The 16,815-nt window shown below is 33.9% G+C and overlaps 1 protein-coding gene across 1 annotated transcript in view; it reads left to right on the forward strand.

Moving 5' to 3' along the window:
* LOC136026600 (signal-induced proliferation-associated 1-like protein 2) overlaps nucleotides 1-16,815 on the forward strand; it is a gene marked incomplete in the record, with an annotated part of 213,523 nt that overhangs the window by 45,071 nt on the left and 151,637 nt on the right. Inside the window, 2 exon segments of the mRNA XM_065703317.1 lie at nucleotides 583-887; nucleotides 6,506-6,669. Of these exon segments, the coding sequence (XP_065559389.1) occupies nucleotides 583-887; nucleotides 6,506-6,669 (469 nt within the window).

A 16,815-nucleotide genomic window follows, 5' to 3' on the forward strand; every position in this document is an offset into this window, starting at 1 on the left:
ATATATATATATATATATATATATATATATATATATATATATATATATATATATATATATATATATATATATATATATATATATATATATATATATATATATATATATATATATATATATATATATATATATATATATATATATATATATATAGTTTTTTCAATCATGATGAACATCCGCTAAAAAGAAAAGAAGAATATACCGCATTCAGTCCTTTCTTTTTTAGACTCTTAGCAATGTCAAGAATAATAGGAAATCCTGTATTATTCCCATTATATAATAATGCATGCTCTCTTATTTTGAGCAAGGTGGCATCTACAGGGGGGAGGGGCTAAGTGATTTAATCCCTCCCCCTTTCCCCCAAAAAAGCACCCTCCGACTTATAAAAACACAGCCAACAGGGACTTAACGTCATTTTTGATGTTTTTCAAAGTTAATGCGGACCTTGAGCTCCCGCCTTATAACCCTTAAAACATAAATCGTGGATACGCCCTTGAACCTCAGTCTTGAATAAAGCTTGGAACAGCAGTTGATCCTGCTCTCCCCCACTTTCTGCATATTTATTAGTATCTTATTTTCTAGCTGTCCGTATTTTCGGAACGAGTTTGGAGGGGAAGCTGAGTGGTGTATTCCACTGACAAGAGCCAACCTGGAAAGGCTTAGCAAAAGTAAGCGGCGGTCGATCGCTTCGTCCCCTTCGAAATCGATTTCAGTCCCTTCTGAAGTTCTTCTCAGACCTGCATGTACTTATGGCCTTTCCGTATTGGAGTTTCCCCCCGATAATACACATTGGATTCATGGAATATGCCCATATCAAAGGCAGCCAATTACAGTTGAAAATATTGACGCTGGAGCTTTGTATTATAGATCTTATTTTTATGGACAAGGTATATTTTATTTTAATAAATTGTTGTAACACTAGCCAAAGAGCCTGTCTGACGGCAGAATGAAAAAAAGAAACCGTTTTAGGGCACGTAAACAAGTTTTTTCTTATAATGGGGGGGGGGAATAATAAAAAGGTGTTTATTTGACAACTTGAAAAAGTAGTGCTCCAAAATTGGGAAAGTTTCGGAGTTCAGATCCACTCCACCCACCTCGACACGCGTAAAAAAAGAAAAATCATGTGTGTTGAAGCTTAGAAAACGCTATATGATAAAAAAAACAAAAAAAACTGTATGATCTGGAAGTTAGCAAATTGTTTTTTTTTTGTTTCTGCGCTGTTTGCCCCTTTTTTCTAGCCTATTTTCAAGTAAAACTCTCCTATCGATTATGCATAATTTCTGGATCAATGGAGTGAAGTAATCAGTCTTTAAATAAAGCGCTTATCACTTTTGAAAGGCAACATAATCCAGATGCCAAAATTTGAAAGTGGAATACTTTTTGTTTCTCTCGAGGTGGCACCTACTTTCACAAATCGTTTACACCAGATGGTACGTGGCGAATGCGTCCCAAGCGTGGTAGAACTGTGCCAGACACTATGGGGACTGTGTAGCATATGTGGCACGTAGAACAACAGTCCATTAAGTTTATAATTTAAACAACTACGTAGCCACAAGAACAGTTTCAGTCCCACCTTGAAAAGGGCTCCGGACCTGGCTCGTAAAAAGTGTTTTTGTCCTAGGTTTGAAAATTTGCTATGTTATCTAATTTTTTTATATGTTATTCTCATCTTGGTTTTAACAATAGCTACGATGTAGTAAGGAGTGATCCGCAGCCCATAGTAACCGAATACTAAAAATGCATTCTAAGCTAAGTAAATTCCTAGATGCAAAATGTTTGCCATTTGTCACTGATTTTTGTCACTGAACAGTAACTATTATCCATCTTTAACTTGAGATTAAAAACTAATGATGAAATACTACTACTACTATAGTAGTATTACTACTACTATACTACAACTCATAGCAGCAACAAGCCGCCTGAGGCCATCACAGTTGTCTATGCTCATCCTCCACACCAGTCTATCAAAACCTCACTGCTTTATCCCCCTCCCAAGAAGTCCCAGTTTCCTTTAAATTCTTCCTTACGACATTTTTCCATCCCATTTGGGTACGACAACTCTATTTTTCCTTCAGTTCTACAGGGATGGCCGAAAAGAAGGATGACGAAATAGATTCTTGTGAATTTCAAGAAAGAGCTCAAAGCCTTCAAAAACGTTGGCGGATTGCCAACGTTTTTGTTATTGCAATTGAAATTGCAATTATACTGTTGAAAGTCCTATGTCTGAAGACCCTTAATCGGAGGTTTTTAGCCTCCCTCCTTTTGCAAATCTGAGAAAATCATATTTTAGCCCGAGTATCACTGGCGTGTCTTTTTTTTTTCTTTTTTGGTCCCAATGGGGCATTGAAATGGCATAATGGACAGGTTTGAACGTTACTCGAATAAACTTCTTTCGACTTGACATTGTTATGTCAGCAGAAAAGTCGAAGAAATTAATAGTTTGTATTTAAGATTTATGTTAGAAAAAATCACTGCCTCTGCTTTATCATTGCTTGTACATTGGTGTTTTTTCTCATGTAGAGATTTTTTCAACTAGGCGAAATTCAAATTTATATTCAACCAGAGAAACAGAGAAAAAAAAAATGCGACTAAAAATCTTTTCGTTCTTTTTGCTGGCTTAAAATTTCATACAAAAAAAAACTTGACTGAGCGAAAACGGTTTAAAAAGGCGGAGCTATTTGGCTTGATAGTACGTCGCAAAAATATAGACATCTGAAATTAAAGTATAGGCTACATATTTGTTGATTTTGATCTTATTGAATTATCTTAAAACTATAGTTTTTTAGAATTTCTATAAAATTCAGTGAGTGACTAATTTTGTAATAGTGGACTGGTTTCCTGTAAATAATTAATCAGTAGTCAGTTGTTCTACTCCTTGATTGATCTTACCTACATTAAGTTTGATCCTAAAGCTATAGTTTTTTTCAATTTGTTTGAACTTAAATGAGTGGCTAATTTATTGATTTCTCGTAAATAAATAATTCGTGGTTAATTGTTCTACTCCTTGATTAGTCTAACTTACATTAAAGACTATAAAAAAAATATGTTGACTACAAAGCTGTATCCAGGGAGGTCATAGGTTTTGACCCCCCCCCCCTTTCCTGAATGAAAGACCTGGATGCGCCCTCGTTTGATTGTATGTCTGTTTTGTGTTTTTTTTTTTAGGTTTGTTTGAGTTTGAATGAATGCTCGTTCAAACGAATTCAAGAATTGATTTATACGGAGGTAAAAATTAAATATCAATCGTTTTAGTTGGATACAAGATTTTTGTTAGAAAGGATCTGGATAACAATTTTAAGGATGGGAGTTCAAGAGCATTTGTGCTTGGAAAAAACCAATCTCATTGTCGCTCAACGTTGCAGTCTTTTTTCCTGCGATTTTTCTCCAGACGTTAGGTTTGAAATACAATCTAAGCCAAAGCTGTAAAAAAGCAACTTTGACACGATTTTTCTTTTAGAGAACCAGTCTAGAGCAACAACAACAGATTCTGGTGCTTCTCTGGATTCGTTGATTCACAGAAGGGAGTATTTTTAGAATTGGTCAGGAGTGTTTGTCATCAAGGGATTGCAAACTGTCATTTGTTGATGTAATTACTCAAGGGTCTGACAAGGGGTTACCCAATTTTCGCCACCAGGTCTCTTCGCACCAGGTGTGGCACATTTCTGCCATGAATGGCATGTCACTAGGTGTGCACGCATTTCAAAGTTGGAAATGCCCTTAACCTCTGATACTGAATTCTTCACTTCTGAGCCAGCCTCTAGTTTTGTCAATTGATTTAGCTTATTATGATACGAATCATACGGTACCAATTTTTTCCAGACCTGACGAATATTGGAAATCAAGGTGGCATCGTAAAAATCTAGTTTAAACCTTGTCGTCGGGCATAGGCTAATCCCCCCTCCGTGTTAGTGTCTACTACGCCTGAAGGACTTGGACCTACACCCTGAATAGCACAGTAAACTACATAAGCTTTGTGGCTTATAAATGCAGCCAGAATTTCCCTCTTGGGGAGAGCTAAGGAGAAGGGGTCCAGTTTTTTGCTAGCAATGAGGATTGAAAGCCTCTTGTGAACCTCATTTTGAAAAAAATCTTCTCTATTCCAAATTAGTGTGTGGGCTAGTATTACTTAGTGTCTTTGATGTTGCCACCAATCTTCGTGTACAACTTAGCATGGCTTGAATTCTACACTGTTAACTTTGTGTTTGCCGTCTGTTGACTCCCGGTTCCCGATTGGACGGGTCAGGGGATATTTTTTCATGTTTTTAAACTTTTCGACAAGCACAAACTTTTATGTTGTGTTTTTTTCACCCTTGGGTTCCACTTCGGGGACCCAACGCAGGTCTTTGTGACCTATAGTACAATTTATCAGATAGACAACGAATAGGTATGTGTCGCTGCAGCATGTCGACTGGAAATATTGTGGTTTACGTACATGATTTTTGATGTAGTCGGACAATTTTGCCACGTGTAATTTGTCACCTCATGTGATAAATGACCCTGGCACGTGGAGTAAAATCTTTCACTTGCCAGTGTAATCCTATGGCATAAGGATTACGTTTTTTTTTATGGGAAAAAACGTGTTGAATCAATATAGATGGCAAAAAAGGTGCAATAACGTTTGGAAGGCTGACACATTTTGTGTAAGAATGTAAATGGTCAGGTCAGTGACCGGTTAATGGTCTGTAAAAAATAATTTACCAATCAGAATGTGAATACACCAATCAGTTTACATTCTTATGGACCCTAAGCAAACCAATATGATATGCCTACTAAACCAATGTGAAACCATTGAAAGGACAGGGTACGTTTATGTTAAGAATGATTCGTTTTCGCTCGCCTTGGTTTCAGCGGAGTTTCAGTTCTCTGGCAATAAGAGAGCCTCTTCTTCCATAAAGTTATATAGGTTATCTTAACTTTATTCTTAAAATAAAGAGATGAGATTGAAGGAAGTGAAAAATATGTTCTATTTCTTTTCATAAAATAGTAAACTAAATAAAAATCGTTCTATCTGTACGATAAGTGGACTTATCACAAAATATAAATTTTCAGACCATTTGAAAAAAAAATGTTATGACTTTTTTTTTCTAGAGGTTGCAAATAACCTGACAAAGAGGTCAAACCAGCTTTAAGCTCTTTCACACGTTCATGAACATGAAGGTACAGTGAACTTGAAAGCATTGTGTAAAGAAAGAAAATGTCAAACATAGACTATTTGAAATGCACAAGTGCTTCACAAGGTTTCTCTCTGCTTCCCCCCTTTTCCCCTGCAAAACCAAGTTTGTTTTCTTGTACGAGGAAGGGATTAAAAAGCAAAGCCCCGCAAGCCCCCGCGCGCGTAAGTTGTTACGTGCCATTTTAGTTACGCGCCATTGTAGTTGTGTCCCTATGTCCCACCTGTGAATATATATATATATATATATATATATATATATATATATATATATATATATATATATATATATATATATATATATATATATATATATATATATATATATATGTATATATATATATATATATATATATATATATATATATATATATATGTATATATATATATATATATGTATATATATATATATATATATATATATATATATATATATATATATATATATATATATATATATATATATATATATATATATATATATATATATATATATATATATATATATGTATATATACATATATATATATATATATATATATATATATATATATATATATATATATATATATATATATATATATATATATATATATATATATATATATATATATATATGTTTTTAACTACGTAAAACTTGCGAATATACAACATTCTTTGCTGTCCCATTGTCTGTGCATATAAATAGATTGTCAGGTTTGCCGACTCTTGAACATGCAACTTATAGTGGTCCATGGAAAAAAAAATCCGTATTCAGATCTATACCTCATGATTCTAATGATTGCCCTTGAGCTTTGTTGGTGGTGATTGCTAATTGACCATTCCCTGTGTCGCCGTCGTCATTTATATATCCCCCTGTGCCCCCCGGCGTCCCCGTTGTAGTTGTGTCCGTGTGTCCCGGTCGTCATTTATATTCCCTGTGTCCCGGTCATCATTTGTATCCCGGTGTCCCAGTCTGTGATTTCTCTTTGAGTGTCCCGGGCGTCATTTATATTCCCTGTATCCCGGTCGTCATTTTTGTCCCGGTGTCCCAGTCTGTATATACATTCGTTTTTGAATTCGTCTTTTTTTAGTTTTTAGTTTTTTACCTTTTTTTTAGTTTTTTTAGTTATACCTCATGATTCTAATGATTGCCCTTGACCTTTGTTCATGGTGATTGCTAATCGAACATTCCTTGTGTCCCGGTCGCTTTCTCTTTGAGTGTCCCGGTTGTCATTTATATTCCCTATGTGCCGGTATCCCGGTCGTCATTTGTGTCCCGATTCCAAAAGTGTTTGACATAAAAAAAGTGAGATTGCACGTTACTTATGTATTATCTGTCACTCTGTTTTCTAGAACATCAAAATTGGTTCGGCATGGATGAGAATCTTGGACCGGTTGCCATAAGTATCAAACGAGAAAAAATGGCGGAGGAGTTGACGAGCAGAAATGCCGACTGTAACGGACATCAAAATCAATCCTCTCGTCATTTATACCGACTCATTATAAGAACGAGTGAGGTAAGCTTTTAGTGATAATTTGCTTTTGTGTCATGTTTAAGTGCATAGATTTTTTAAATTATCAATGCTAAAAAGTTTATATTTTCAAGAACAGCTTCTGGACATATGCAGGTTTGTTGGGGATCTAAGGAATGCTCTCCCTCTATCCCTGAGATTAGTAGGCCCAACTTTTAATATGTTTTACTCAATGTCGTCCTTTAATAAAAAGAGATGTCATTTGAAATTTATGCGAAGTGGGGAATCCTACCAAAGAGGTTCTTTTTCTACCCTTAGAATAATCAAATTAGTTACGTTAAAAAATAGCACTTTTTTAAAGTCAATTTTTAAATTTTTATTCTCTTTGTTTTTTATTTAGTACTAGATGTTGGGGTGGCGCTTCGTGCCACCCCAACACCTAGCTGGTGGGGGCGCTTCGCGCCAACCCCCAAGCCCCCCCACGCGCGTAAGTCGTTACGCGCTATATTAGTTACGCGCCATTGTAGTTGTGTCCCTGTGTCCCACCTGTGAATATAGATAGATATATATATGTTTTTAACTGCGTAAAACTTGCGAATATACAACATTCTTCGCTGTCCCATGGTCTGTGCATATAAATAGATTGTCAGGTTTATCGACTCTTGAACATGCAACATATAATTGTCCATGGGAAAAACAATCCGCATTCAGATCTATACCTCATTATTCTAATGATTGCCCTTGAGCTTTGTTGATGGTGATTGCTAATCGAACGTTCCCTATGTCCCCGTCGTCATTTATATATCCCCCTGTGCCCCCCGGCGTCCCCGTTGTTGTTGTGTCCCTGTGTCCCGGTCGTCATTTATATTCCCTGTGTCCCGGTCGTTATTTGTGTCCCGGTGTCCCTGTCTGTAATTTCTCTTTGAGTTTCCCGGTCGTCATATATATTCCCTGTGTCCCGGTGTCCCGGTCGTCATTTGTGTCCCGGAGTCCCGGTCTGTAATTTCATCAGTTGCCAAACATGACGTCAGTCGACAAACAACTTTATGACGACATACAGCTCAATCCTTATAATGACATCAGTACAAACATGACATCAGTCGACACACAAACATGACGTCACTCGACAGACAGACAGACAGACAGACAACTTATTTATATATACATATAGATTTAATAGAATCGTATGTCTTCCTCCTCCTTTACAGGCATATGAGCCTCTAGGGGATTAGTACTGTTAAAAGGAGGCAATTAGCCTTTGGTAAAATTCATGAAGTATTGTAAACATTCACTTTTCAGACAAAATTTCTATTATATTATAAAGAAAGCAGCAGAGACAAGTTATCAGGAATCAGCTTAGATATCTGTTCATGAAAATTTCTGGATGTTCCACTCACCAAGATCACGTACTTTCTATAAAATACTAAGAAAATTAATCTGAAAAACAGTTTTGCCCTAAATAAAACATGATTACTTCCAGCAATGTTCGTCTGAAATGTTCCATTTGACTATACACAGTTATGCCAATAGGGGGACTTATGACCCGCTTTTATTCTCCCCCTCCCCGTCCATTAGATTTTGGTGCTCACCTTTTAGGTGTTTTCATTGAACAAATACTTATCTCGGTACTTTCATTGACAAAAAAAGAAGAAAAAATCTTAATAGGTATATGAACACCGATTATAAAAAAAAAACAAAACAAAAACAACAGACTTTTTCCTGAATTTAGATAGATTTACCCTCATCTTGAAAATGATTATAGCTTAATTCTATACTAGAGTGATTGTTGTGAAAATATGGAAATCCACAGGGCAAGATATGTCCAGATTAAGATTTAAAAATTGAACATTTAAAGACATTTTTCTTAAAAGGAAAAATTTGAAACGTGATACTTTATTACTCATTAAATATGGCATAATAAAACAATTAGTGATTGTGGCAAATTACAAGACTGTGGTGTGGTCTTGAGAGTTTACAAGCCTTAAAAAGAGCTCTATTTGAACCGCAAAGTAATGGATCTTGGTCTGAAAAATTTACAAATTGGATCTATTGGCTTCTTGCCTGAAGTTTTCTGATAGAAACAACGTACACCCAGATAGAGCATAATGGGCCTTTACCATGTAAAAGTATCAATAATATGGGTTGTCTCAGGGCTCTCACCAAGCCATATGTATACCAGACTGGATTTTATCATCGGAATGGCAAAACTGGCACGTTCATAACTCAACAACGCACTTAAAATTACGTGAATTATGCAGAATCATCTTGCAGAAGACTGCAAGACTAATTTTGCAGTTTAATGTTGAAAGGTTAAATTTGCAAAACATTTTGATTGATTTTTATTTCACATTTGATTTTTATTTCAGTGTATAAAATTACAAAATATTAAAATGCTATTAACAAGATTATCCCAAACTTCAGTTGATGATATACGGTGGAAACCTTCGGCACGGCAAAAACAAATTTTGATATCACCTCCAATCTTCTGTCCTGTAAATCTGTCCCTCTGTGCTACATGTTCAGCACCGTTCACTGCTTATTCTTCATTGTATCTTTATCTCCAAAAATTTGCTTCTTTTGACATAACCCTTTTCAGTGCTTAAAGAGTGAAATAGACTCCTGGTGGGGATGCCCCCCCCCTTTCTACATCTTTCAGAGGACATGGCTCCAAAACTAAACCTTCCTAAATATTAAAATTAATTTGAAAAGAGATTGTTGTTCTTCAGGGAAGGCCGAATCTAACTTTGGTTTGGCATGAGTTATTTCGTTCGGTTAGCAAAGCATGAAAAATAGGTGAAGGATTAGATTTTATTTATCAGCTTTATGCGGTTATAATAACAACGTTTCTGGAAATCTAATATGCATGGATTTGCCTACTTTAATCGAAATATCAAGAAAGTTGGCTCGGAAAACCGAATTAACACTTTTTAGACAACATTATTTGTTACTAAAGTGTGTTTGCAGTATTATATAGATCTTTGTTCAAACCACAAAGTAATGGCCCTTTGTTTGGAAAATTTACTAAGTGGACGCGTTGACTTCCTTCACGAAAGTTTTGAAGTGCTAAAACAGAGAAAAAAGTTAATTTAAAGCCAAGGGGACCCTGACTTCCCGTCACCTGGTGTACATTTCGGAACGCCGCATGTGCCGAAAAGTTTCGACATGCTTTGCATAGTCCCCAAAACGTTTGGCATAGTTCCGCCACTTTTGGCACTCCCCAACTGGTGGACATGATTTCTACGAGAGAGCAACCCCTCGTTTAAAGTAACCTCTGTCTTAGTGATATTATATAAATCAAACAAGTTTTTTTTAACTGAAAGTAAGGATCGACATTAAAACTTAAATCGAACAGAAATTACTTCGTATATGAAAGGGGCTTTTCCTACTCAACGCCCCGCTCTTTACGCTAAAGTTTGACTCTCTCAACTCTACTCTTTAAAACAGTAAAAAGCTTTAGCGTAAAGAGCGGGACGTCGATGAGGAAGCAGCCCCTTCCATATATGAAGTAATTTCTGTTTGTTTTAAGTTTTAATGTCGCTCCTTACTTTCAGTTAAAAAAGCTTGTTTTTTTATATAATTTCTGAACGTTTTTGAATCAATGCATGTTTTGATTTTGGCTCTTCGCAGAGAAATAATAAAAACGGAATTTGCATTTTTTGGCTAAATGGCTTTTTCATAGTTTTTATAGAATGATTTTGAGAAAAAAGGAGTGGGGGAGGAAGCCTAGTTGCCTTCCAATTTTTTCATTACTTAAAAAGGCAACTTGAACTTTTAATTTTTTACGAATGTGTTTATTAGTGAAAGATATACGTAACTTATAAATTAGCTTACGTAACGATCTTTTGTATTCTCATGTTGTTATTACATATATAAGGGGGTTCGCCCCCTCGTCAGTACCTCGCTCTCTTTACACTAAAGCTTAAATTTTGTCCCAATTCATTAAGAATCACCCCTGAATCACAAAAGCCGTAGAATAAATAGTTGAAATTACTAAAAATGCTTTAGCGTAAAGAGCGAATTATTAGGAGGTGGTAAGCCCCTCATATCCGTAATAATTTTTGTTCGTTTTAAGTTTTAATGCTGCTCCTTACTTCCAGTTGAAAAAAACTTTTTCATATTTATTTTTTCATTGTTATTTTTTTAAATAATGCTAGAAAATCCTGCGCTCCCTTCATGGAAATTTTCTTTTCCCCATGACAGATTCCTCGATGGAGGGTTCCCCCAACATATCCCCTCTTCTCAACCCCTCCCCCAACCAAAAAATCCCCCTGAAAACGTCTGTACACTTCCCAATAACCATTACTATATGTAAGCACTGGTCAAAGTTTGTAACTTGTAGCCCCTCCCATGGGGACTTAAGTGGTCCCCAAAGACATAGTTATAAGGTTTTTCGATTACGCTGATTAAAATGGCTATCTCAGAATTTTAATCCGTTGACTTTGGGAAAATAATTAGCGTGGGAGGGGGCCTAGGTGCCCTCCAATTTTCTTGGTCACTTAAAAAGGTCACTAGAACTTTTTCATTTCCGTTAGAATGAGCCGTCGAGCATATTCTAGGACCACTGGGTCGATACGATCACCCCTGGGAAAAAAAGCAAACAAACAAATAAACACGGATCTGCTTTCTGGCAAAAAATACAAAATTCCACATTTTTGTAGATAGGAGCTTGAAACTTCTACAACAGGGATACTTCTACAGATACGCTGAATCTGATGGTGTGAATCCGATGGCGTTGAGATTCTATCACTTTTAGGGGGTGTTTCCCCCTATTTTCTAAAATAAGGCAAATATTCTCAGGCTCGTAACTTTTGATGGGTAAGACTAAACTTGATGAAACTTATATATTTAAAATCAGCATTAAAATACGATTCTTTTGATGTAGCTATTGGTATCGAAATTCCATTTTTTAGAGTTTTGGTTACTATTGAGCCAGGGCGCTCCTTACTAAAGTTCGTTACCACGAACTGTTTGATTGGGAATGATTGAGTTTAATAATAATTTGTGCAACAATGGTTTGCCGTCTGAGTCCAAAACTGGAGAGATTATATATTTATTATTGGTTTAATTAATTCCTTTATTAATATTAATAATTAATTATTGGCTTAATTAATTAATATTATCATTCTGTTTATTATTTATTATCCGTTTAATAAAAACAGTTTGAGATTTTTTTGCTCATTACTATAAGAAGGTGAGCGGACTAAAATACTATTGTATCGCATAAATGTGAAATCAAGTAAAAAAAGAGCTGTTTTTCTCACGTAAAGGCTGAGGTTATTTTGGCTTCACATTCTTAAGCTAGCAAAGCATGAAAAATAGGTGAAGGATTGAATCCTTTTTATTAGCTTTTAATGTTTGCCCATGTGAAGACCAGGTGAAGACCATGAGATATTCCTTGTGAAGACCAAGGAAAAATTGTTTTTACATCTTTAACCAAACAGAAATTAAGAAGTCCCGCAGTCGACTCACAAATTTTGTTCAAAGCTTCAACTCGATCACCCTTTCATGAATCAAAAATGGATATTATCTCTTGTGATGATCAGAAACAAACTGGACTCTGATTGTAGAATATAAAGAAAAAACAGGTTTTCTAACTGAAAGTAAGTAGCAGCATCAAAACCTAAAATGAAAAGAAATTATTACGTATATGAAAGGGGTTGCCACCTCCTCAATACCTCGCTTTTTCCGCTATTTTTTTTTAGAACCTTTAAAAAAGCTTATTATCCTAATTAAACGACCCTTGTGTTTCAGGAGTCGATCTAAAAAACAAATAGGACAAAAAGTCAAACTTTAGCATAAAGACCGAGGTATTGAGGAGGGTACAACCTTCTCATATACTTAATATTTTGTGTTCGTTTTAGTTTTTGATGTTAACTCGTTACTTTCAGTTGAAAAAACTTTTTTTATTTGATTTTTGATCGTTTTTAAATAATGCCGGGACATTTTCCCAGTGGCTGGTGGGGGTCAAGATATCCCCAAAGGCATAGTTTCTGGACTTTTCAACTATGCTGAACAAAATGGCTATCTCAAAATCTTGATCGGACGACTTTGAAGAAAAAAGGGGTGGCAGAGGGGCTAGTTGCCCTCCAGTCTTTTTGGTCACTTAAAAAGGGTACTAGAAATTTTAATATCCGTTCGAATGGGCTCTTTTCCGATATTCTGGACTCTTGGTTCGATGCGATCACACCTGAAAAAAAAAAATAAAAATAAACACGTATCCGTGATCTTCTGGCAAAAAATACAAAATTCCACATTTTTGCCTATGGGAATTCGAAACTTCTGCAATAGGGTTCTCGGATACGCTGCACCTGTAGTTGTGATTTCCCTTGACTTTTAGGGGTGTTAACCTTTTTCAAAAATCAGGTAAATTTTCTCAGGCTCGTAGTTTTTGATTTTATATATCTAAGAATAATATTTTTAGAATTAGCATGCTAAGTCTATATATATATATATATATATATATATATATATATATATATATATATATATATATATATATATATATATATATATATATATATATATATATACATATATATATATACATACATATATATATATATATATATATATATATATATATATATACATATATATATATACATACATATATATATATATATATATATATATATATATATATATATATATATATATATATATATATATATATATGTATATATATATATGTATATATATGTATATATATATATATATATGTATATATATATATGTATATATATATATGTATATATATATGCATATATATGTATATATATATATATATATATATATATATATATATATATATATATATATATATATATATATATATATATATATATATATATCATGAAAAGAGAAATCATCAATGCTACAGCACAAACACAAAAAAAAAAAAAAAAAAAAAAAAAAAAAAAAAAAGAGACAGAAGGAGAAAAGGAAGACTGTTTTCCTAAATTAGTGATTAATATAGACCAGCACTTGAATGAGGCCTTAACCCTACTCATCCATACAATCACATAGGTCAAACAGTATAGCCACACACAATCAACCATAAAGAATAATCCATGGACAGGCAGTCATGTCGTCAATAAGTATAAGTCGTCATTTACCGAACAATAGAAAAAATAATATAGACAAATAATTCAGAGGCAACACCCAACATAAGGGCTCATCAGGAGAATACACTGGCCTATATAGGGTTTCGCCACTCTAAATTCTCTACCCAGCACAGTGTTGTGGCTACCACAGAATATCCATGGCATCCCCGCGTCAGGTATCACCCCCAAAATACATGCCTATGAAAAAAAAAACAGCAAATGTAAAACAACCAAGTAAAACCAAAACAAGCTTATCTTGTTAATATATCCCTCTCTTTAGCAACAATAGGTAAACTAAATATTATAAATTTTACCAAATCACAAATATTAACACATTGCAAAAAACCTGAATGAACTAAACAATTATAGAATTCATCTTTACCATGTGGCTAATTTTTTAAAAAATCTGCTCAATTAGAAACACAATTCAAAATAAATGGCGCTGTGACAACATTTCTCGAACCTCCGAAATTAGTTAAAAATTTCTTTAAGTATTTCTAGATAATTCTTTTGATATTTATTTAAAAGTTTGTTATAATGAAAACTAAATTTTTTAAATTGCCAAGTTAATTTATTTGCAGAAAAACCTCTTGATATCAATTTTTGGCTTAAGATTTTACATCTATTTTTAAAATCAATATAATTACTACAAATCCTTGCATAACGAAGTAACTGTGAGAAAAACGCTGAATATGTGATATTTGAGTGTATATTACTTTCAGGGAATGGGAAACTAATCACTTCAAAATCAAAATCATCCGTTTTATTATACATTTTAAAACTTAATTTATTATTATCACAAATATTAATATTTAAATCTAAGAAATGATCTTCATGACCAGCGCCATGACTAGGCTCAAGAATAAGCTCTGATGGATATATATTTTTAGAAATATCAATGAAATCCTTACAATTTAAGACCAAAATATCATCTAAATATCTTTTATTATTTGACAAAGCATGTTTTAAATTAATTGGATTATTCTTATCCATCATATATTTATATTCTAGTTGACTTAAAAACAAGTCAGCTATAAATGGGCTGGCATTCCCCCCCATGGGAATTCCCATAATTTGCTTGTACAAATTACCCCCAAATCTTATATAAGTATTGTATAAAACAAATTCCAATAACTCGAAAATCATATCCAAGCTGTAACATCTCAAGTTAACTGTAGTACTAAAGCAGTTTGTCCATATGGCTTTTTTATTATAACTGTCTATTTTCAAGAACCTTTTACTAGATAAGAGGAAAGATTTCTTTATAACAGTTTTTAAATTATCAAACACTAAATTAAGTGATAAATTAGTATACATTGTCGCAAAATCGAAAGACTCAATTCTTTTAGCTGAAACCATTGTTAAAGAATATATATATATATATATATATATATATATATATATATATATATATATATATATATATATATATATATATATGTATATTTATATATATATATATATATATATATATATTTATATATATATATTTATATATATATATTTATATATATATATATATATATATATATATATATATATATATATATATATATATATATATATATATTGATATCAAAATTCCGTTTTTTAGAGTTTTGGTTACTATTGAGCCGCGTCGCTCCATGCTGTAAAGAATCACAAGGTTTCTTGATGTAAAATATGTCCTTTACGAATTTTATTTTGGTTTCGTGCTGGTCATTCAACTGAGTACGCATGTTGTCTGTTTGTTAATTTCATTCAATCGGCCTTAAAAAATCCCATCTGCCGTATTTTTCGATGGAAAAAGGTAATTGATTCCTTAGCGCACGACGTTCTTCATGGAAAACTTGGCCAGGCCGGAGTGTAAGCCACTGCTCAGTTTTTGTCTTTTTTATCTATCTAGTAGGCCAATGTTTATTGGCAGGAACTCTCTAAATGACTTAGAAGTTGAGTTTTGTGTCCCACAAGGGACTATCTTGGGCCCAACACTTTATTTATTTATATCAATTATCTTTTCTTATGCAGCAGAAATGTGTGTTCAAGAGTTGTTTTGCAATTTGACTCTCGTGTTTCTTGCTCGTGAACCCAGATTAGTCAGATTCTGACGACAGCCTAGGCGCATTTGCTGATGTCAGTACTTTATCTACAGTAGAATTTGACCAAGCTTCACTGGAGACAATAAATCTCCTTGTTTTATTTGACAGAGTTCTTTCATGGTTTGATGTAAAGTATTTGGCTCTTAATGTTTCCACGTCTCAGTTTTGTTTTATTGAAAAGCTTCGACAGCTTGTCCTGGAATTCATGGCATCCATGCTTCACATGGTACTCTATTTAAATCAGGAATTGGTTATGTCCGATTCCTTGGAATTATCTTGATGAGAGTTTTCCTTGCAAATTCCACGTTAAGGCTATAAAAATCGTCAGGAATCTGGGAATGATTTCAAAGGAGATTTGGAAAATTATTTAAAACGCTTTTTCATTAAAATAAACAGTTTGTTCTATCTCAATTTTATTGGCTTAAAAACATCTGAGGGTAGCCTGGACTGAGATATTCTTATATTGGCTAAATATGAAAATAAAGCTAGAATGAGGTTGTTTTTCTTGCACAACTGCCGACGTTGGGCTTGTTTCACAGTATTTAAAGTCTTCAGTCAGTAAATCATGAAAAATTGGTAAATGACTGAATCTTACTTCTTAACATTGTACCTCAGTGCTCGTGTATTTTATACTTAATATTTGTATTGGGCTTATGTATGTTCGTGCTTCATGCTTTCAGTTTAATATCACCAAATTCTCAGTGATGAACTGTTAAAAGCTGACTATGAGTAACGGTAGTTTGTTAGGCAAAATCGACAAAACTGCCTAAAACACAGCAAATATGGTGTTGTGGCTGCTTATGGGCTTACTTCCCGAATCTCATCTTCCCGGCTTTCATTTTGCAAAAAAATGGTTTCGATGACTTTCAAATTTTAACCTTTTATAGAATTATTCCACTGGTTTAAATCAAAAGCAGTACTAGTAGGTTTTACGCATAGGTTGATTACCTGAATAAATTCCGGATATTTTAGAAAAGGCGTTGTACTACACAAGCAGCTAAACAGTCGTC

This window comes from Artemia franciscana, chromosome 4, assembly GCF_032884065.1.
Source record: "Artemia franciscana chromosome 4, ASM3288406v1, whole genome shotgun sequence".
Taxonomy (NCBI): Eukaryota; Metazoa; Arthropoda; class Branchiopoda; order Anostraca; family Artemiidae; genus Artemia; species Artemia franciscana.